The sequence below is a fragment of the Trachypithecus francoisi genome, unplaced genomic scaffold (assembly GCF_009764315.1).
Source record: "Trachypithecus francoisi isolate TF-2019V2 unplaced genomic scaffold, Tfra_2.0 Lachesis_group6, whole genome shotgun sequence".
NCBI classification, from domain to species: domain Eukaryota; kingdom Metazoa; phylum Chordata; class Mammalia; order Primates; family Cercopithecidae; genus Trachypithecus; species Trachypithecus francoisi.
In genome coordinates, this window is record NW_022681471.1 from 79,913,138 (window position 1) to 79,934,908 (window position 21,771).

Consider the following 21,771-nt stretch of genomic DNA (forward strand, 5'->3'; position numbering starts at 1 on the left):
GGGATAAGATTATGGAAACAGGCTGGGCGCGGTGGCTCAAGCCTGTAATCCCAGCACTTTGGGAGGCCGAGACGGGCGGATCACGAGGTCAGGAGATCGAGACCATCCTGGCTAACACAGTGAAACCGTCTCTACTAAAAAATACAAAAAACTAGCCGGACGAGGTGGCGGGCGCCTGTAGTCCCAGCTACTCGGGAGGCTGAGGCAGGAGAATGGCGGGAACCCGGGAGGCGGAGTTTGCAGTGAGCCGAGATCCGGCCACTGCACTCCAGCCTGGGCGACAGAGCAAGACTCCGCCTCAAAAAAAAAAAAAAAAAAAAAGATTATGGAAATAATCCAAGAACCAAAACTGGGAGTGTCTCTGGATACCATTTGGGCTGAATTTCACCTGGCCTCAATGGGGACATTAAAACCCATCTGGGCTTGCTTTTTCTGCCTTAGTGTGATTTTCCTTTGTACACCACAGATTCTTGTGTTCAGTCAGATTTCCTGGAGTCTTTCTAGCTTGCTTGTTTTTGCTATTCTGAGCCTAGATGGAGGAATCTGATGAGCTCAGGCCTTGAGGGGTAGGCATCGGAAGAAAAGGCCTTTTGTGTCTCTGTCTTCATTTGTATTGCTGCTGATGCATTATTTTCCTATCTTCCACTGACCAGCTGTGGGAGCCTAATCCAATCTGTACAAATCTTCACTTTTGCTGCTCAAACCTCCAAAATGACTACAGTAGTCATAGGGATGTCTTCTGTGGGATTGGATAAGCAGTGGGGCAGGGAAGTGGGGTGGGGGGAATGCAGTGCTTCAGGAAAAGCAGGGAGAGGAACTACTTTACTTCAAATTTGAGAGCCCAGAAGTGAATAGGAAAAGGTTAGCTGGCGCAGCCCTGCCAAGAAGTAGCCATGCAGTTTCCTAATCTCTTTTGACCATAGACATCTCATTTTTAAATTTTTATTTTTGGATAGGAAATATATTCACATGGTTCAAAATTCGAAAGGTGCAAGAGAGTGCACAGTGAAAAGTCTCTCTCCCACCCCCTGCCCTCTGCAGAGGCCACCAATGAGTCCTTCCAGAAAAATGTTATGTGGATGTATAAACAAATATGAATATATTCCTCTTTCTCTTTTTTATGGTAATATACAACACATATTGTTCTGTACCTTGCTATGCCTTGGAGATTCTTTGATACTTCATTGAATTTCACCTTTTGGGGATGTGAAGATGTGCCGTGGAAAATAGAGGTTAAGAGCACTGATTCTAGAATGAAACTGTCTGGGTTCAGGTTTGGATTCTGGCTCCATGAACTTCAATAGTTACTTCATTGTTTTTCTGAACTTTGGTTTCCTTATCTTAAACTAGGGATCAAACAAGTTATTATATGTAAAAACTTAGATTTGTCTCTGACATATAGTAAGCATTCAATAAATGTTAGCCATTTTTTTTTTTATTATTAGGAAAAAAACCTCACTGAACCATGCACCAGTAGATCTAGGTTTTCTCCTGGCCTCTGTGCTCCTGGGATAGCTAGGTAACTTCCTTTGTTCAGGAATTAGTTTCCTTACCTTTAAAATGGAACAACTCATCCCCACTCTGCTTATCCCCAGGATTTCTGGCAGGATCCAGTGAGCTCATGAATATGAAGGCAACTTAGCAATTGTGATGTTCTGAACAGATGGAAGAAGTGCTACTTAATACTTTCATAGACACTACTTTGGGTGGCTTGAACCCGGTGGTCTGAATGGGTGGAAGAGGCAGTGTTTTTCCTTCTGCCAGTGGAACCCAAAAGCCGTCCCTGTACTGGAGTTGTACTTTGAGTGGGGGATAGCCCATGGCAAAAATTTGAAATACTCAGGTTTTGTCTTCTGAACTTTTTTTATTCCACCCCATCCCTCTCCTGACGTCCTTGTTTCATTTTTTTTTGGGGGGGGGGGGCTACCCCATCCCTGTCAAAACCTGTTTTTAGAAGCAAAGCAGCAGCATATATCAAAGATGACCTCAACTTTCCATTTGAAATAATTTAATACAACTGGCTCAGAGAGGAGCTGAATCTGCCCAAGTTCATATAGCAAGTCCAGAATCAAGCTACACCTGGAGCTCATTCTTCCCATCCCAGTTTTTATTACTGACATTTGCATTTTAGTGTGAATTTGAATTTGAGATTCCTTAGCAAAAAACATCTGGTAGTGAGGGAGATTCTGGAAGTATCTTTACTCATCCTTCATACTGAAGTGTTCTTATCTTTTAATCTTCAGGGTCAGACCTATTTGGGACCCTGAGCAGGGAGGAAAAGGCAGGTTCTGGTTGTAGTATTGAAGGGATGATGTCTATAGAGCAGTGGGAGAGAAAAGCACCAGAAAATGTTGAAAGCAGTAACCTCCAAAGTAAGGGAGAAAATATTAGTTCTTATATATTAAAATGTTAATCTCATTGTTATTTAATTTCTATTTTGTGGAGTTTTTTTTTTTTAATAAAACACATACTACATTAGTATTTAAATATTGGGATAGGTGTTTCTTGTTTTTTTTTAAATAAATTTTATTGTGTATATTTGAGGTTTACAACATGATATTATAATATAGATAATATAGATAGTAAAATGGTTGCTATAGTGAAGCATCTGTCATTTCACATAATTACTTTTTTGTGACAAGAATAGCTAAATGTTTGTATTTTTGTTTTTAACATTAGAGGTACATGATCCAAAAACTATTGGCTACCATTCTTCTAAGACTATAGGCTTGGTTTCTAATCTTGGCAGTTCTGCTGCTAACTAACTTGATGCCTTAGGAAACTTTTCTCATCGGAGCCTCATTTTTCTTACCTGTAAGAAAGGGAGGACTGAACTAGGTGTGCTAACTAGTTACTTGGAAATCTCCAATCCTGACCAACTCTGAATATAAGAATCCACTGCCTTTGGAGCTCTTGAGCTGAGACAGTTAAAAGGAGTTCAAGCCCTGACACCTTACTAGATGCTTTGTCCCTCTATCAGCTGCCTTGGTTTCCTTCCCTTCTCTACCCCCACCACTTTCACCTAACCCAGACTGGCAGATGCTTCCTTACATAAGTTTATCAAACCTACTTGATCTTGTTTTGTTACAAGCACAACCACTTTTCCTGTAGACACAGACCTGGTGCCATCCCTCCTGAGCTTGAGGGTATGTATGATTTTGCTTCTATTTTGTCCTCTCTGGCAGCCTAGGTTTAGTCATTGTATTCCTCTGGCTAAGTCTTTGGTTACAATGTCTGAGGGGAAGCCAGCTCAGCCAGTTTGAGTCCCTTGGGGCCTGTCCCAATGGCTGCTCACTGAATCCCTCTGCCACTTCCTCATCCAGGACTGGGCTAGACTTTTTTAGGAGAACATACTCCATTCCTGAGCATAAAAGGCTTCTGACATGGACTAGAGGCATTGCTAGGTGCCTGGCCTTGGCTGGATGTCTTTTCTTTCACAGTGAACCAATAGGCAGAGGGAAATCATTGTACCACTGGAAACTATCTCCCACTTTTTGATGGGCTGTTTAAATGTAGATGTCGTCTCTGGGCTGTAAAAACTCCCTAGGAGATACTTACATTCTCTTTGGAAACATATGCCAAGGTCTAGAGGTTTTGCAAGCCTGTTTCCTTGCTGGGCATGCTCAGTAGACTTGAAGGTGGTTTCAGGTAATTGAAATATATTTATTTTTCCTGTTTCATCTCTAGATATAGGAGCAGGTCACAGTGCTCCTAACTAAATGTTGTTCCTGTTCTTGCCACTGAAAACCAGATGGCCACATTTAATGACGTTAGGACCATTAGTTCCAACCTATCTCCTCTCCTGCTCCTCCCCCTACCTTCAGCTGTCCTTTCTCTACAAGACTTTAACACGACATCTGACAAATGGATAAAAAATGATTTTCCCTTTTTCTCTCTGCGTTGCCACCCACCCTCTGCCTGTGGTGTTGAGTATAGAACCATGCATGTGGGAGGCATGGAGGACAGATTCTTCATGTAGTTCTAGCCCCCTCCTCCTACCTTCTGGAAACAAAGGAACCCCACCCCTGCCTAGAAAACTCCAAGGCCTGGCTTCAAGTCATAGTCCAGGAAAAGTTAAAGCTCCCAGGACTGGTCCTAAGGGGACTACATGAAGAAATTCAGGAACCCAGATGCAGACTCTAAGATGAGTTTAGGTCGCCTAAGAGATTTGTGGCTCTTAGAGCATCCCTGCATATTCCCTAGGCTTGTCCTGGTCAGCTCCCATATCTCAGGGTAGTAAGGCAACAAAAGATTCCAGTGAGTAGCTGGAACTCAGCATGCACACCAAGTCCAAGAAGACGAGCATGACTCCCAAGGCAGGAACATTTTGGGTATATGACCCAAGCTGGCTCAAGAGATGGGTGAAGGTCAGGGTAACCTCAAGCTTGAGATGGCATGTTCTGACTCAGGAACTCATGGAGAGGGCATTGCTAAGTCCATTATTATTATTTTTACTAACCATTTGTCTCTTAGAATATTGGAGGTTGCCTTGGGGAGATTGAATACAGCTCTAGGAAATTGCTTCCAGATTATAGCATAGAGAGATGCTGCTAGGACTTTCTATTAGAACTAGTGGTAGCTTCAGTGCCTGAAGGTTTGGACAGGAATGAGGGTGGAACAGAGCAGAAGCATATAGTCTCTCAAGGCAGGCTGGGAGAAATCCTCTCAGACAGGCCACCATAATTCCTCAGACTTTCTGGAATCTGATACAAGAAGGATAAGCCTAGAGTTGAAGTTCCAGAGATTCTGGTTTCTTCTGAGTGGCCCAGTGCAGTAAGGGGAAATTCCTGTAATATAAACTCTCTGGTCCCAGAAAGATTAAGACAGTTGGTTTCCATGTGGCATGTGATTCAGAATCACCCTGGTTGCTTGTTATTAATAAAAATATTAGGGTGGTTCTGAGCAGGAGTCTGTGAACCTCACATTAAGAAACAGTGGCATAATGCCTCAGAAGTGCTTGAGTCAGGCCAAAATATTCCAGAATAACTTGACAATTACTCCTGTTTCCAAGACATTTTGGAGATACAAGCTAATGTTTATCAGATTGGGAGTTGTAGTAGTATAGGACCTTCTCTAGCCAACATCATCTAGGTTGATCATTTAGAAACATGTCTTTCTCTGATCTGTGCAATCCTTGGCCCATTTGGCTGCATTTTCTTTAAAGGGGATCATTCTCTCAACAAGACCAAGTTCTTAACATTGTGAATTTTGAGGCAGCAGCTGGGTCTCACTTCAGAAACTCCTGAGCCCATTTGGTTGAGCTACTGGCTTGCGTTTCTTACCATCTATTGCTAAGGTCCAGAAAAGCAAGCAACAACCCTTCTCTCATCTGTTGGGTCACCATTAGAGCAGAGATCACCTTTTAACTTCCTTTGGAAGAAGTGCAGAAAGTAGCTGTTCTTTGTTATTAGCCTCAATGAGAAATATTCCAGATGGCATCATGCTCTAAGGGGCTTCTCTGGTTTCCTAAGCTAAAATGTCCTAAGAGGTCCTGGAAAGTGTGAATTGGCTTATGACCACTGTTCATATTGAACTCTAGATCAGGTGGTCTGTCTTGCTCAAGGCTGACCCCATCTAGTCTTACCTTTTGTGTCTGCCAGGTGTGGCTGAACAGTAGATCTTTCATTTTATTAAAGTGAAAACTGGATGGTATAATGGGATATTGAAGGAAGCTGATGTGTGATGACTCACAAATCACACACCCAAATTAGGAAAAATATGATTTTGTGTCATGAAAAAATATATTTACATACTTCCATTCAGCACATTTAGAGTCATTATCACTTGAGTGCATTAATTATTCTGCCAGAAATGAAATTATTTACTTATGGGCAATAGCAACAACCACATTGAAACTGGAAACAAGTGCGAAATGTTAAAACCTGAGGAAAAGAAAAGGCAACTCTTGGGATGTTTTTGATATTCATGGTGGGAATTTTCTTACCTAGCATCTATCTCTGTTTCTTTCCCTGGTGATCATTGGGCACCTGTGCAGATGTTTAGCAAAAACTGGCCTTCCATAGAAGCCACCTGGCAATAAATCCTGGCAACAATGGACTGGCATATAGGGCAGCTGGGTACATATTATGTAAACAATTTCCTTGGCCCCATAGATTGTTCTGCCACCTGACAGAGATGCTTACTCTATTGCTGTGTTCTGCCTCAGAGTTTGCTTGCTTTTAGAACTCAAGTCAGAACTTTAGATGGAGTATACAATTGTTCATTATGGATTAAACTTATGTTTTAGACCTATCATTTAGAAGTGTACACTCTGGTTATTTGAAGAATAACACTCTGGTCAACAACTTGAATAACTCTTACAAATTTTCATTTTCTCCTTATCCTTAGGGGTAGATAAGGTTACTGAAAGAGGCAAAGAGAGAGAGAGGATACAGCCTGGCGTCATCAGAGAAGGGATTAAGGAGTAGGTTGGCCACAATCATACAGCTAGGAAGAAGCAGCCTGGCTCCAGTGTTGCTACGTGTAACCATTGGCTAAGGATATGGCCAAATCAGAGGCACAGAAGTAGGATTGATCATTATTTTGTTGGAAGCAGTAGCAGGCCATCCAGTGAAATGTTGAGCAGGCAGTAGGAAATGTGGGACTGGAGGTGAGTGACAGCTGATGTCATGAGAAGGATGCAAGAGACTCATTGTGGCAAGAGTGGTAGAAAGCCCCTGCCTCGTTAGAGGCAAAGGTTGGATCCAGACATGGGGCTAGATTAAGGAGAGCTTTGAGAGAGTGGGGAGTTACCAAAGCTTCTTGAGCTTGAGGAGTGATACTAGCAAAAATGCTTTAAGATTTGCATCATTAAGGCATAGCTTGAGGAAGGCACAGACCTGTAGGGGCCAAGGAAGCCGGTTAGGAGACAGTTTGAGCTAATGAGGACCAGGATGGGACAGTGGGAATGAAGAGAATGAGTTGTGTCTGAGAGAGAGAGACATGAGGAAGAAAGAAATAGCAAGCCCAGAAGATTTTCCTTAAATGGGAAAAATTGAGAAGGAGGGGGAATGGGGGAATATGATGAATTTTACATTTTATTGGAGGTGGTAGCAGACTATCCAGTGAAATGTGAGCAGGCAGTAGGAAATATAGGACTGGAGGTGAGTGAGAACTGATGTCATGAGAATGATGATTTATCTGAAGAACTAAGTGGAGAGAACAAAAAGCAAAGGTCCCTATTGACTTTTGAATGTGGCAGTCAAGGGTTTAAGTGGGAAGCCCATTTCTCAATTTTCCCAGGTAGTCTGACCGTGTTGCCAGCAATGCTTGAGTGAGTTATCTTCAGGAAAAAAAAAAAAAATCTCATTTTTTTTTTTTTTTTGAGCAGAAAGTGGTAAAAGCATCCTATCAAGCACAAAGAAGGGTGAGGAGAAATACACTGCAATAATGAAATCTCTGTCATTGCAGAGTAATTGTTAGTCTCAGTAGAATACCAGAGCTGGAAGGGACTTGAGAGGTCATCTATATGGTTCCAGTCTGTCACTTGACATGTAAAAAAATTGAGACAGGCTGGGCACGGTGGCTCACACCTGTAATCCCAGCACTTTGGGAGGCCAAGACAGGTGGATCACCTGAGGTCAGGAGTTCGAGACCAACCTGGCCAACGTGGTGAAACCCTGTCTCTACGAAAAATACAAAAAATTAGCCAGGTGTGGTGGCAGGTGCCTGTAATCCCAGCTGCTCTGGAGGCTGAGGCAGGAGAATAGCTTGAACCCAGGAGGTGGAGGTTGCAGTGAGCTGAGATTGCACCACTGCACTCCAGCCTGGGCAACAGAGCAAGACCCCGTCTAAAAAAAAAAAAAAAAAAAAAAAAAAAAAGCCTGAGACAGGGAAAGGGACCTGTCCAAGATCATTTGGTGAGTTACTGGCAGATTTTCTTCCTATAGCCAATCTGAGTCTTTGCTGTATACCGTGGTACCTCGTAGCTATTGTTGGGGCAGCCTGGTTCACACCTTTCCAAAAATAGGGAGGATGGTTATCCTTCAACGCTTTGGGCAAGATAGCCAGAGTGTTTACAAGGCTGTATTAAAAGGATATCTAGCTTTTTCAGGAGAGGGCATAAAATCTCAGCTTGTTTTAGATATGCTTAAGGGAGCAAGGGAAATAATTTGCTCTTGTCCAAGTTTAGCTGTTAAGGAGAAGGGGGCCTTCTGGGAGGATATGGGCAGACACCAAACTGAGAAAACCTCATAGGCAAACCCCCATCATGTCCCTCCTTTTCCTCCTATGAAGCTTCTTGGAAGGCAGGTCCAGCTCACCTACCTTCATGGCAATTGGCATATTTGCTTTCCATACAACATGTGAGGTTCACATTTTTTAACCCATTCTCCCTTCTGCTTCGTATTATTAAAACGCTAATATTTCTGACAGCCACCAAAACTAATTAAATATCTATTTTGGGAGTGGTGCTGTTGAGTTAGAGGGGAAGAACAAGAAGTTGTAGGTAAGTGACTGGGTGACAGCCATAATCCCAAGTTTTTTCCTGTGTTAACACAGCCTGACTTTGGGCATGCTCCTTACATGACCCCAAATACTCTTTTTCAGACATTTACCAACCACTGAGGAAGGCCTTGGAGATAGGCAGGCAGTGCTGGAGGCAGGGAGCACAACATTTGGTGTGGCATGGGGAAATCTGTGAAGAATGAGGCATCAGAAGAGGCAAGGGTAGGGCCTACACTAGGAAAGTCCATTAGGGCAGTTGTTCTCCAAATGTGATTCCCAGACCAGCAACATCGGTATCACTTGGGGATCTGTCTGAAATGCAGGTTCTCAAGCTGCACTTTAGACCTACCTAATCAATTCTCAAGACCTATGCGGCCCAACAACCTGTGTTTTAACAAGCCCTCTGAGGAATTGACCTTTAGGTCATTCACAGGGTGAGTTGGTCCCCCTCCCTGCCATTTGACAGGTACCTTGGGGGACTGGCAAATAGCAAAGCTGTAGAGTAAGGCCAGCTGGAGATTCAAATCTGTTCCACCATCTACTAACTGGGTAACCGTGGACTACTTGATTTATATCACAAGTTATCTTCAGTAAAAATGGAGATGTTAATGCTTACGTTGGAGAATTATAGAGGTTGAAATCACAAAAGAAAGCCCTTTATCCAGTTTCCAGCGTATGTTTTCTACAAGTGTAAGCTTCTCTTGCTTCCTCCTTCCCTTTCTAACTCTTTTACTTTCCTTCTGTCTTTTCCATTTCTTCTTTTGTTCCCACTGAAAGGGTCCACTGGCCACCCTAAGCTCATTGCAAACACACATGCCTTTTTTGGTCACAGAAACCAGCCTTAGATCTCAGATTCCCAGTGCTTCCAGGGTATAGCAATCATATTTCTAGGTTAAAAATCAAGGCACATGACAGCTTATAACAGATGTATCTACTTTGGGGAGCAATTAGATAGAATATTTGATACTAGGATTGTCTTCAGAAATCTGGATACAAAGAAATAATATCCTATTCCGTCTTTAAGCATAATGCAGGACTCTTAACCCTCCCCATCCTCTTATTCATGTCCAAAAGTTTCATTGATGTGGGAGTGGGAAACACTGTGTGTCCCACTCACTTGTAAGATTGAGCAAGAGCCACCCTATATTTAGTGCTTCCTCTGAAATGTCCTGGGGATTGGGAATTATTGTGTTAGAAGCCACAGTACTGCTGTCCTAAGGCTCAGAACTCTTTGAGTACCTTGCTAGAATGATGCTGCTCCATCTTCTGGCTTTATGATAGGCTTGCAAGATGAAGGATGGTAAGCGTTGGATTTTGGCAGGGAGAGGAATATAAACCAGTTTGGGAATAGAGAATATAATCCCTGCTATCGCTACTCCCAAATGACCTTTTCTTGGTTTTCTTTTTATAGCTCTGTACCATTTGATAATGTTGATGAGCTGTTGTTGCTTGAAACTCTTGTCTTGGAGTTTGAGAGATCATACTCCTTTGTATCTTAATGATGTGCTAACAGCTTCATTTAGTTTTGTTTGCATAGCTCTTTTTCTGTTCCTTACCTCACATTCGATCTTTAAACATAAATCTTGATTTCCCAAGGCTTCTGGACTTCTTAGCACATTTTTCCAGGGCAAACTCTGATTTTCACAATTTCTTCTGGGCCATTGATTCCCAGACCTGTATATATACCCTATTCGCTCTTGAGCTTCCCACCCACCTACATGTCCTGCTAGCCCCCCATATTTAATACTTTAAAGAGAAAATTTATCATCTCTTCTCCTGCAAAGCCAAGCCAAGCCAATATTTCCTTCTAATTTACCCTATGCTTTAGTTGACGTTTGCACCCAAAAATCAACTTTGACCTTTTTCTTTTCCTCAAACTAAATTCAAGGTCCTCCAAACATGACTTCACTTACCTTTTCAGCCATCACTCCCTCCACTCCCCTTTCCAAACCCTACTCTCTGCAAACTCCACTACTCGTTCACCATCACAGTTCCCAGTCTTCATCTCTGAGACTTTGCTTAATCTCATTTCTCTGCCTCAAATGCCCCTCCCTTTCCTTCTCTATTTGGCACCATCCTACCCATTCTTTAAGGACTGTCTTCATTGCCACACAAAACCTTTCTAGAGCCCAAAACCCGTGTAAATCAACCTCCTTTCTCTGAAGTCTCGTACTAGGCCAGCACATGCCAGGCACTGTATATCCACCATCTCAGTTCACCCTCTCTATAACCCTGCCTGTGAGGCAAACATCATTACCCCCATTTTGCAGATGAAAAAACTGAGACTCAAGGTTGTATAATTAGAAACTCTTATCTTTGGCTTTTGTGAAATTGTACTCCTAGATGTCGTAATTACATGCTGACAATTACGTTTAAGTTTTTCTCTCTGACTCCCCTTCTATTCCTCACCTCCTGTTGTCATTGCTACTTTCTAAAGTAGTAAAGCCCAGAATTGAAGGTAGGTTTGCCTGCCCATAAAACCACCTTTGCATCCTGCTGGAAAGCATTGTTGGTACCTGGAAACCCTTTGTTCTTCAGGTAAGGACTGCAAGTGAGTCACAGTGAGCAGATCCCCACACACAGTAGGAGCCCAATGAATGAATGTTGGATGGAAGATGGATGAGCAGAGCAAAGTGCATTAAAAAAAAAAAATGTAGCAAGTTAAAAGTTAATTCTGTACACAAATGGAAGATTTGGAACCAATTTCCTGGTTAAGTTTAGTTTACATTTTAGAAACAACTCAGAAGATGAGGGGGGAACATCCCCTTGCTCCTACTTGTGTTTGAGGAGAGAACACAGAAGCCCCACACAGCTGTTAACCCCTTCTGGATTAGCATTCCTCTCACCTCCATGCACATACCTGTCAGCTCTCAGTTCAGTGTTTTATAGCCTACAAAGCAGATGGTAGAGTAGAATTATCCCCATTTTATATGTGAAGAAACTGGGACCCAGAGGTAGAATAGTTTGTAAGTTAAGAGCAGAGTCTCAGGCCGGGCGCGGTGGCTCAAGCCTGTAATCCCAGCACTTTGGGAGGCCGAGACGGGCGGATCACGAGGTCAGGAGATCGAAACCATCCTGGCTAACACGGTGAAACCCTGTCTCTACTAAAAATACAAAAACTAGCCGGGCGAGGTGGTGGCGCCTGTAGTCCCAGCTACTCGGGAGGCTGAGGCAGGAGAATGGCGTGAACCCGGGAGGCGGAGCTTGCAGTGAGCTGAGATCTGGCCACTGCACTCCAGCCTGGGTGACAGAGCGAGACTCCGTCTCAAAAAAAAAAAAAAAAAAAAAAAAAAAGAGCAGAGTCTCTAGAGCCAGACTGTGCCTGTATTGGAATAATGGCTTCAATAGTTATTGGCTGTGTGAACTGCAATTATTTAACTTCTTTGAGCTTCAGCTACCTCATCTGTAAGATATGAATAGTAATAGTTTTTCCTTAAAGGGCTGCTGTGAGGCTTAAATGAATTAATGTCTATAACGTGTTTAGAATGGTGCCTGACATATAGTAAGCACTCTGTATTAGCTAACATCATCATAATTATCATTACACCTTTAGTAGTATAACAAGGTCTTAAATTCAGATTATTTTTTCTACCTGTCTTCCCTCTCTGTGGTGTTATGTTAGAAAAAAACCCTGGTCCAGGAGGCTGACCATTTGATGACTGTACTTTTGTTAAACCTCATCGATAAAATGAGGGCATGAAGGTGATGATCTTTAAAATTCTGTCCAATTCTGACAGTCATTGATTCTAAGTAGGCCCTGACAACAGGCTTGCAAGTTGGTTAGTTGTTTTTGTGACCACTAGGTCCTCGATTGGCTTTGTCCAGGGTATAGCTGAGCCTTGTGACCTGAGGGCCCAGGTAAATCAACTGGACTAAATGGGGGACAAAAGTCAGCTCTCTGCTTCTGGGAAAAGTCAAGCATGGAGCTCCTAAAAAGAAGACTGCAAAGTAAAAAATATAGACAGTGGAATCAGCCAGATCTGGGCCTGGGGGACCTCAAAGAGCACCACAGATAGTGTCCTGAGCAGAAGGTTGGTAATTGATGCTGAGATACTCATTGACCCTTGATAAAAAGCTATGGATATAGCTTTAAACTACAGGTCTTAGTGGTGTTCTGGGTTGGGGCTGTATGTGCTTACTGAGTTCTAACAATGCCCACTTGAGTCCCATCTTTTCCAGGAGAGGGGAGACTTCTCTATAAAAATTTACTTTAGTAGGCCAGTGACCAGCTTTTCTTTTTCTTCACTGAAGCCAAAACAAGGAGAAATTGACTTTTAGTACAATTGGAAGAAAGCAAGTTCAACATAAAAATGAATGTCCTCAGCCTCATGGGTACCTATGATTAAATGTGGCTGTGTAAATCTCCTGTAGGGTTCTTTAAGAATAGGAGCCAACTGGCTTATGATATCATAGATGGAGTTCAGTGTAGGTAATGAATAGACACTGGTAGTACAGTTTGATAATTATAGGAACACACAAAGTTAGAAGATCCAGCTTCATAATGTATTACTTGTCTTGTTGGCTGAAGGACCAGGTCATATTTCTGAGCCTCAGTTTCCTCATATTTAAAATATAGGTAAATGGCCAGGTGCAGTTGCTCACACCTGTAATCCTAGCACTTTGGGAGGCCGAGGTCGGCAGATCACTTGAGGTCAGGAGTTTGAGACCAGCCTGGCCAACATGGAGAAACCCCCATCTCTACTAAAAATACAAAAATTAGCTGGGCATGGTGGCGTGTGCCTGTAGTCTCAGCTACTTGAGAAGCTGAGACACCGGAATCACTTGAACCCAGGAGGTGGAGGTTGCAGTGAGTCAAGATTGTGCCACTGCACTCCAACCTGGGCAACAGAGTGAGATTCCATCTCAAAAACTTAAAATGAATGAATGAATGAATGGTAATAGTGAGGCCCAGTTTATTCCGTAAGGATCAAGTGATGGAGTAGATGTGAAAACACTTTGCAAAGCGTAAAGCATGAGATATTTGAAAGGTGGTGTTGTGAAAGGTCCTGCTGGAAATTCATTTTTTATCTATCCTGAAGAGCTCTCCCTATGCCTTACCTTCTATGGAAGGCACAAAGACAAATTCTGAGCTATGACAGATGCATCAGGTAGGAACTGAACAAAACATGTTAACTCAAGTCAAAGATCAGCGTGTGTGTATGTGTGTGCGTGTTCATATATATGTGTTCATATTTGTTGTGCATTTATTTTGAGAACCTAGGGTTATTCTGTGGCTAGCGTGTTGGAGGGCAGATATATGAGAGAGGATATATATTCCATAGACTATTTCGATTGTCTTTAAGTTGTTTTAGTTTTGGTCTTATGGAGCCATTATTGCCTTGAGCAAAGTAGGCTGATGGAAAAGCTGACTTCTAGAGGACTTGTTCAGAAATTCAGTGCTGGGGAGAGAGTGCTTGAGTATCTTTGCCTGATAGGCCATGTGTTCTCTATTCTGGAATGTGTTACCCCAAATGCTGAGAAGACTGATGGCCCATACAAGCTGGAACAGTTGAGGGAAAAAGAAAAAATAACACAGTGGGCAGGATGGTAGAGAGAGGCAGACTACCTCCCCACCCTTACCCCATCCCTATCACCGTGCTTAGATGAGTTTCATGAATGTGTGTTTGCTCGTACGGCAGTGGAATAGATGTCTGCCTGCTCTTGTGTGGAGCCCAGTCCTGCTAGCCATGAAGTCTGGTGAGCCGGGTTAGGGTCCATTCCATGCACAGGTCCTGCCTTGCTGGGTGATCTCCAGCTCATCTGTTCACTTCCTTGTTCAGTTTTGCCATCCATCAAATGCAGAAGTCATCCCAGACCTCTCCCCCTACTGTGTCTCACAGAATGGTTGTACAAACCACTGAGAGAATCTGTGCTAAAGTTGAGTTTCTTGGTGCAAGGCATCACAGAAAGCCATATTCTTTCCTACCCATGACCTCTCTGGATGGCATCATGTGTGAGTGAGAGGAGGAGGCTGCAGGACTGGGGTCCATTATGCCTGAGGAATGTTATGGTCTCTTCCCCCGGGAGGAGGGGCATAGTGGGGTTAAATAATGTACCACCAACTCTCAGTTGGTCAGTTCCAAGGAGGAGGAGGAAAGGGGGAGGAGCACAGGGAATTGAAAGCAAATAAGCTTGATTCTCATTTTAGCCATTGTTTTCAGCCTCTCCACCCATTCCTGACCCAGAGCTGCCTTGAACCACCAAGGAGAGATGGACTGGAGCTTTCTTTGTTCTGCGTAGGAGGAGTTCATGATTAGGGATAAAAAGCATGAGGCATATGTAGTACATATTCATATTCTGGGTCATTCCATGCACTGACTAACAGAGAGTTGACAGTATTGTTTGTCTTGTGGTCCAATGGAACTTGTTCCAGTGCCATCCCCCACCCCTATCTCTCACCACTTGAGTATATGAGTTTTTCTATAAGTAGTAGAGCTCTGTGGGTGGGGGAAGGGGCAAGCAAGGTAGCTGTGTGGACTGAACACATTCTCATTTTGTCTCCTAAGCTGATCACTGGAGATTCCATCGTTAGTGCTGAGGCAGTATGGGATCACGTCACCATGGCCACCGGGAGTTGGCATTTAAAGCTGGCGACGTCATCAAAGTCTTGGATGCTTCCAACAAGGATTGGTGGTGGGGCCAGATCGACGATGAGGAGGGATGGTTTCCTGCCAGCTTTGTGAGGGTGAGTGTCAGTCTTCACTCTCCTCTCCTATTTCCTTGGCTGCCTGTACCTGGCTTCCCCTTCACCAGCCTGTTTTCCTGTTTATTTCTCTCCTGGTGGCTTTTCTCATATTTTTTTCCTTTTTTTAAATTGTCTCATACAGAGAACCTGGGCTTCCTTTAATCTGTGCCCTTTTAATTTTTAGTCTTTTCCTTTGTCTCTTGTTTAACACCCCCACCCCACCACCTCCCACCTTTGTACAAATCACTTACCTTGTCTGGTCTTGGTTTCCTCTTTTGGGGTTGGCCTTGGTGGTTTTTGAATAACTTTTTAACCCTATATTGCTGTGAACTTTTGTCTTTCTTATCTCTCTTTTTTTCTACTTTCTATTTCTCATCTTTTTTATCCTTTCTTCTCGTAGTTTCTTCCCATCTCCTTCTCTTGCTCCTCTGCTCTTCTCCTCCTCTCCTTCCTGTCTACTTCATTGCCTCTCACACCCCTGTGTATTGTCACTGTGTGTTCAGATGTTAATATAAGAGTGTGAGCTCCCCGGCCCCCAGGAACTGGAGCTTACTGATATCAGATTTTACTTTTTTCAAAAGAATCAAGTGGCTGGGATCTAAATGTGCCGGGGGTGGGAAGCAAGTGGCATGTAAGGTCTTGCAAGCCTTCTGCCTCTTTGACATTGTACCATGAAGAATCTGGCCCTTAACAGACAGGCTCTTGGGAGGAATTTCTCAGCAGCTTTTGCTTTTTCTGGGTTACTCTAAAGGAAGTGATCCCAATGTGCTTATGACCTCAGGGTGCTATGGGGGAAGAACATTGGTTAGGTGTCTCAGCTCTTATTCTTTCTTGGAATTGTGAGCTGAAATCAGTTGTTTGACTATTTTGAGCTCTGATTTTCCTCATCTGCACAATGGTCTTGACAGTTCTTTAATGCCAGGGCATGTCACAGTGAATGAGATAAAACATGCAAAAACTGCTTTGTGGCAAGACAAGTACTGAAGCCACATGAGGGTGTGTTATAACCGTCCTTACTACAGCCTATCACATTTTGTTAGTTTCTCCTGTAAAATTAGGCTGAAGTCTTCTAGACTCCAAACAAAAGATCAGAAGGGCTAGCTCTAGGGCTCCTAGAGGTTGAAGGGCCTTAACATTAGAATCATGGCAATGTGATATAAAGAAAGGAAGAGGGCATTTGGAGTTAGAAAACTTGAGATACAGTTTTACTACCTTCTGACTCTATAGCTTTTGGTAATATTTTTAACTTCCCTGAGCCCTGATTTCCTCATCTGAAAAATAGGGATAACAGACTTTTTGTAAGGAATTAGATCATACATGCCAATAAGGTGTCTAGCACAGTGCTAGACAGATATTAGGAACTTAGCTAATGGTAACTTGTTTTGCCATAATTATAATAATCACCACCACCTTCTTAGCTCCAAGAAGGTCCATATATCAAGGCTTCCCTCGAGGTTGATAGAGGCCTCCTTCCTCAAGGCAAAAAATCCAGAAAGCATCGTTTACCTGGTTGGGACAGTTTAGATGAGGGCACTGCCTAGAAGCAGAGGAATGGACAAAATTACCTTATTCCCTTCTATCATGAGAATCTTCTAATGAAATATCCAATCTTTTCTTCTCATCTGTCAGAGTCTGCAAATGCCATCTGTGTCCCAGCTCATCTTTGCTGGTTAATGAATCAGTCCCAGGGATAGTCAGAAAAAGCATATCAATAACCACAGACCTTCAGGACTAATGTGAGGCCGTGTATGCATACAGCTAGTATGTCTTGTGCTTACAGACCTCCCTCTTTAAAAGAAGGATTAAACTGTACACAATGATGATGTCACCCAAATCCAAATGCATTTCATTTTCAGGGAAATGTCACTTTTATAATAAATAGTAAATCCAAGGATGGGGGAAATGATTGAGCAAGCCAGGATTGCTCAGGGAATCAAATGACAGAACCAGACTTCAGAATATCAATGAGCGCCATTAATGTCCCTAAGTCCGAGGCCAGGAGGAGTGTTCCTACAGGAACACAGCCCCAGCAGCCACTTGGTATAGAGTCTAACCCAGGTGATTCTCAACCCTGGCTATACAACAGAATCACTTCAGTAACACAAAAACAACAAGAAGAACCCAGACAAACAAAAACACTAATACCCAGGCTCCAGGCTAGTAAAATAAGATCATTTGACTAAATTGGTGACTGACATGGTGCGGTATCTTCATTCCCTACCTGGAAGTCACATTGCTGACATTTGATCCCTAGGATGGATAATCAAGGTGTTTATTGTGGTTCTGTTCAAGTTAGCCCTACCTGTTGTTACACATTAAAATCCAACCTGCAGTCTGGGAAACCCAGATTCTTGCCTCAGTTCTATTATTAGAAATGCAACTTGAGCAGCTTCCTATGCATCTTCAAATATCAGTTTTCTTCCTTGTAAAATGGGGACAATTCCGTCTTGTAAAAATGCTTTGTTACCTATGATATGCTGGATACTTGTAAATACGAATTATGATACCATTTGGCCACTGTACAGGAATTTACCAGGTATATGTGTCTTCAACCTATTCACGTCTGTCTCCTCTGTTGTTCAGAATTTCATACTTGTATGTGCGTGTGTGTGTGTGTACACATGTGCTCAGGTTCTTTCCTTTCTGTACTGGGGACATGGCTTCACAAGAGCAATGTAGGAGCTGATATACCTTCCCAATAGTAGGTAAGGTTAAATGAATTAAACTTGCTGAACATCAGTCCTCATATCTAGTTGTTGACATCTTCAGCTGTTTCCCTGCTAGGAGCTAAGGGTAAACTGCTAGGATATGATTGTGTCTCTAAGTAGCAAGTCCCATGTCTGTGGGGGCCTCCTTTTGTCTAATAGGCCCTAACTTCAGTCATTCAGGCTCTTTTCCTTTGTCACCGTGCATAAAAGGAGCCTTTTTTTTTTCTGACTTTGGGCCATGGCCTGAGGAGAGCTTGCTGCCTAATTAAGGGTAGGTTGTGAACAGGACACATTACAACCTGTTACTGATGGGCTCATGTGACAAGGCACGGGTTTGGTCAGAAAGTAAAGAGCTTGCTGAGGTGTTATCAGGAGCTGGATATATACTTTTCTTGTTCTTTCAAATTATTTATTTCTCTGGTTTCTGGCCTGCTTGGAAGTATGGAAATGAAAGGATGATCTAAGCCAGTCATTACCATCATTTGTTGGTTTTCTACAGACCAAATAAGGAAACCCAACTTTTCAAAGGAAAGCCCATTGTTCCAGAGTGTGACCTCACTTTTATTTGTATTTTGTCTCATTTTGGCTGCAAAAAGAGATACTTGGGAAAAGCTTTTCACCTTTATGAAACCCTAGATTCACTGTAGATTTAGAACTAGAAAGACCCATCTTAGCCAAGAGTGGCCAACTTAGATGCTTACAGGGGCCAATTATGTGAGTGAAGCAAATTGAGACAAGGGGTAAGTGGGCGCCTGCGTCCAATTGGGAAATCCATGCCCCATCTAAAGACAGCAAAAGTGACTTGGATGTTTCCCATCATTAGAGTGGGGTATAGTGTAGAGGAAAGCCCAGAGGGGCTAGATCTTCTAGTATTTCAAGAAAAGCCAGAATTGGATTTTTATGTAAAACTCTTTATATTTAAAAAATGTTAACGAGTAATTCATATTTTTAAAGAAGCACAGTGAGAGTCAAACAGAAACATCTGTAGGATAAATTATCTCCCAAGGACCCAGCTTGTTGCCATTAGTCACCCTACCTCCACATTGTATAAATACTGAGGAGACATGGGCCCAGAAAATGGAAATAACTTGCTTTCTCTTGTAGGGAACTAGTGGCAAAGCCAGGACTTGAACCCAGGCCTCCTGAATCTTAAGACAACTTTACTAGACAGTCTTTGTCTAATAAGTTTAATGTCTTGGCTTCCTTTGGTATGTTTTCTGCCAAATTATTTTTTCCTGTGAATAGGTCATATGTTCCTGTTTTCTTGTAAATCTCGTAATTTTTTGTTGAAAACTTGGCATTTTGAATATTATAATGTGGTAACTCTAGAAATCAGATTTTCTTCTCTCCCCAGGGTTTGCTACTGTTGATTGTTGAGGGTTGCAGTTGTCCATTTGTTTAGTGACTTTTTCCAACTATTTTTGCAAGACTGTATTCTTGTTATATATGGTTGCTGAAGTCTCTGTTATTTTATCTCATTGGTCAGCCAATAACCTGACATTTCCTTAAACATCTGGAGCCAAGAAGAAAAAACAATACTACTTTCCTGGTTTTTGCAGCTTGATCCTGAGCTGGAGTACTCACTTGAGACTGTGCCAGGTCATCAACTCTTCTGTCTCAGCCTTCTCCTCCTGTTTGTATGTAGATCACACATCCTCCAGAAATACAAGCCTATGGTCCTCTGAGGTTTTTTCTGACCATGCGTCTGGTCCTGGGCATGCATGTTACAGTGTGACTTCCCTGGTATGCATAGTGGCGTTTATTCCCCAAAGAAACTTCCTTTTCCCACAGAAACTTCGTTTTTAGCTTCCTCCTTCTTGTGCTATTGCATCTGTTTGCTGTTTGTCCTGTCCACAATCCCTTGTCCCAAGTGGGCATGAGCAGTGTATGTCTTTAAATCTTTCAACAAAGGCAGCCACAGCCTGGAAAGCCTCTCCAGCCAGAGGTCAACCTCTGTGCTAGTCCCTAGTGCCAAACAGGTCAAAAGGAACAGCTACAATATTGTAAAGAACAAGTTCATTATCTCCTGGCACCAGAAAGCCACACCAGGAATGTGGACCACTGTCACTTCAGCCACTGGGGAATGGGGGATGGTAAGGGGATAAGCAAAAGTGCTTCAATGCTCTATTACCGAATTTTTGCTGCCCTTTTCTGCATTACGCAGTCCCCTGTAAGTTGCTGCAAGTTTTGGATTAGATTCTAGAGTTCTAAAACAATGGGTTCTGTCATTCATTGCCAGTTTAAGGTTGTTTTAGTGGAAGAACTGATTCTTTGTGTGCCCTGCTCCACCACTTTTAGTGATGTTATCCCCTTCTGAATCCTAATCCTATGCTTTCTGGCCTACAGCACAATCAGGAAAGGGCAGGCTTGGGCTGCTAACAAGACTGTTAACACTTGAGGACTTACCTTCCATTCCAGACTAAAGGCAATAGTGTTTTTGCTTTCTTTAGAGGAGTTTCAATATACCAACCCTTGTTTATCCATTCAAGCTTCAAAGTGTTCATAAGTCTCTAGTCTTAAACATTTATATCATTTATGTAGAAGGTCTTGCTTGTGGCCCTAGAGGTAGCACATTATAGGTTGTGAGTTTAGGCTGACATTAGCAGGGAGAGTCTTTCTCCCTGGATTATGGCAATTTCTCTCTCCTGTACTAGAATTTCAAATGGCATTATTAGAACTAATTTGCATTCACATAATCCATCTTAATGGCTTCTCACTATGCACATTTTTTGGATTACATCATCTAGTACATCATTTGGCTAATTGGAGGTTTTTTATTTTTTTCTTTTAATATGGAGACCTCTTCAGCTCAGAGAGATCCTTAAATGTAGCTGTTGCATCACCCAGATGATTCCTCCAAATTAGGTAGCACAGGTCACCCTCATAGAAATCCCATGTTGAAAGCAACCTTGAGAGTCATATAGCCTATCCCTCAGCCTCCAGGCAGGACCAGAGCTAAAATTACTCTGGGTTTTTGAGAACCTGGCCAACATCTGTAAACCAAGCTTGACTTACTGTGTTATTTCCAGCTACTAGCCCTTATGCTGTAGTGTGAGCCAATTTCTTGAAATATGTTGCTTTTTGCAATAGGAAGATGGTATTTAAGAGTTGGCACCAGTAGGAGACATTCTGAATTGTTTTATTGGCTTTGGGGCTTTCCAAGGCCCTATTTTTGACCCATAGCACAGATTTGTAACCTGGTTGGCTGCCTGAGTTGAGGCTATGATCTTGGGCCTGGCACCTGTTTCACTCTGTGTAATCAACCCCCCAGGTTCATTTGGGGATCAGCTTAGGCCTTCCTAGCATCATGTGTATACTGCCTTGGTAGTGTGATGACTTGAGAGGAGGACCATGACTGAGTACCTGGAGATGAGGTCTGTTTCTGTGGCTCTTTGTAAGGTACAAAATTTTTGGAAAATCATCATACTTGTATATATCTTTTTTCTTTTTTCATCAGTATATTTATCATTATGAGTAAGAGTGAAACCGCTTATCTTTATACGGCTCTAGTGCTATTAATATCTTCTCACCAGTATTTGCTGAGTCCTGAACAAAAGTGACTGTCTAGCGCTTAGCAACAGCCACCTCCTGGAGTGGTCTAGACAAGTGCTAAGGGTATCTGGCATCTTGAGAGGTCTGTTGTCCTCTATATTAGAGGGTCACTAGGGAAACAGTACTCAGAAGAGGGTGGGTATCTTTTTTTTAGTTTTCAGAAGTGAAAACTGACAGATAGCTCCCTACCTCTTCAGGCCACCAGTTATACCTCGGGACAGATCTGAAATAGTCTGTCCCTATGTTGAGCTAGAATCTATCTTTCTGGAGCTTCTACTCATGGCAAGGGTGTAAATGTCCAAGAGAACTGGCTCTGGAGATAATCTTTCTGGATTAGAATCAGAGTCTTTCCATTTATTAGCAAAGTGGCTATTATGTGCT

General features: G+C 42.6%; 1 protein-coding gene across 8 annotated transcripts in view; it reads left to right on the plus strand.

Moving 5' to 3' along the window:
- ARHGEF9 (Cdc42 guanine nucleotide exchange factor 9) overlaps positions 1-21,771 on the plus strand; it is a 163,719-nt gene that overhangs the window by 44,929 nt on the left and 97,019 nt on the right. For 7 of the 8 annotated variants that reach the window (XM_033201138.1, XM_033201133.1, XM_033201134.1 and 4 more), the window contains one exon: positions 14,952-15,130. In XM_033201138.1, coding sequence (XP_033057029.1) covers positions 14,990-15,130 — 141 coding nt within the window. In that variant the 5' untranslated portion in view covers positions 14,952-14,989. Of the gene's footprint in view, positions 1-11,794; positions 12,477-14,951; positions 15,131-21,771 lie in introns of those variants that run through there. The other variant, XM_033201140.1, reaches the window with a different exon arrangement.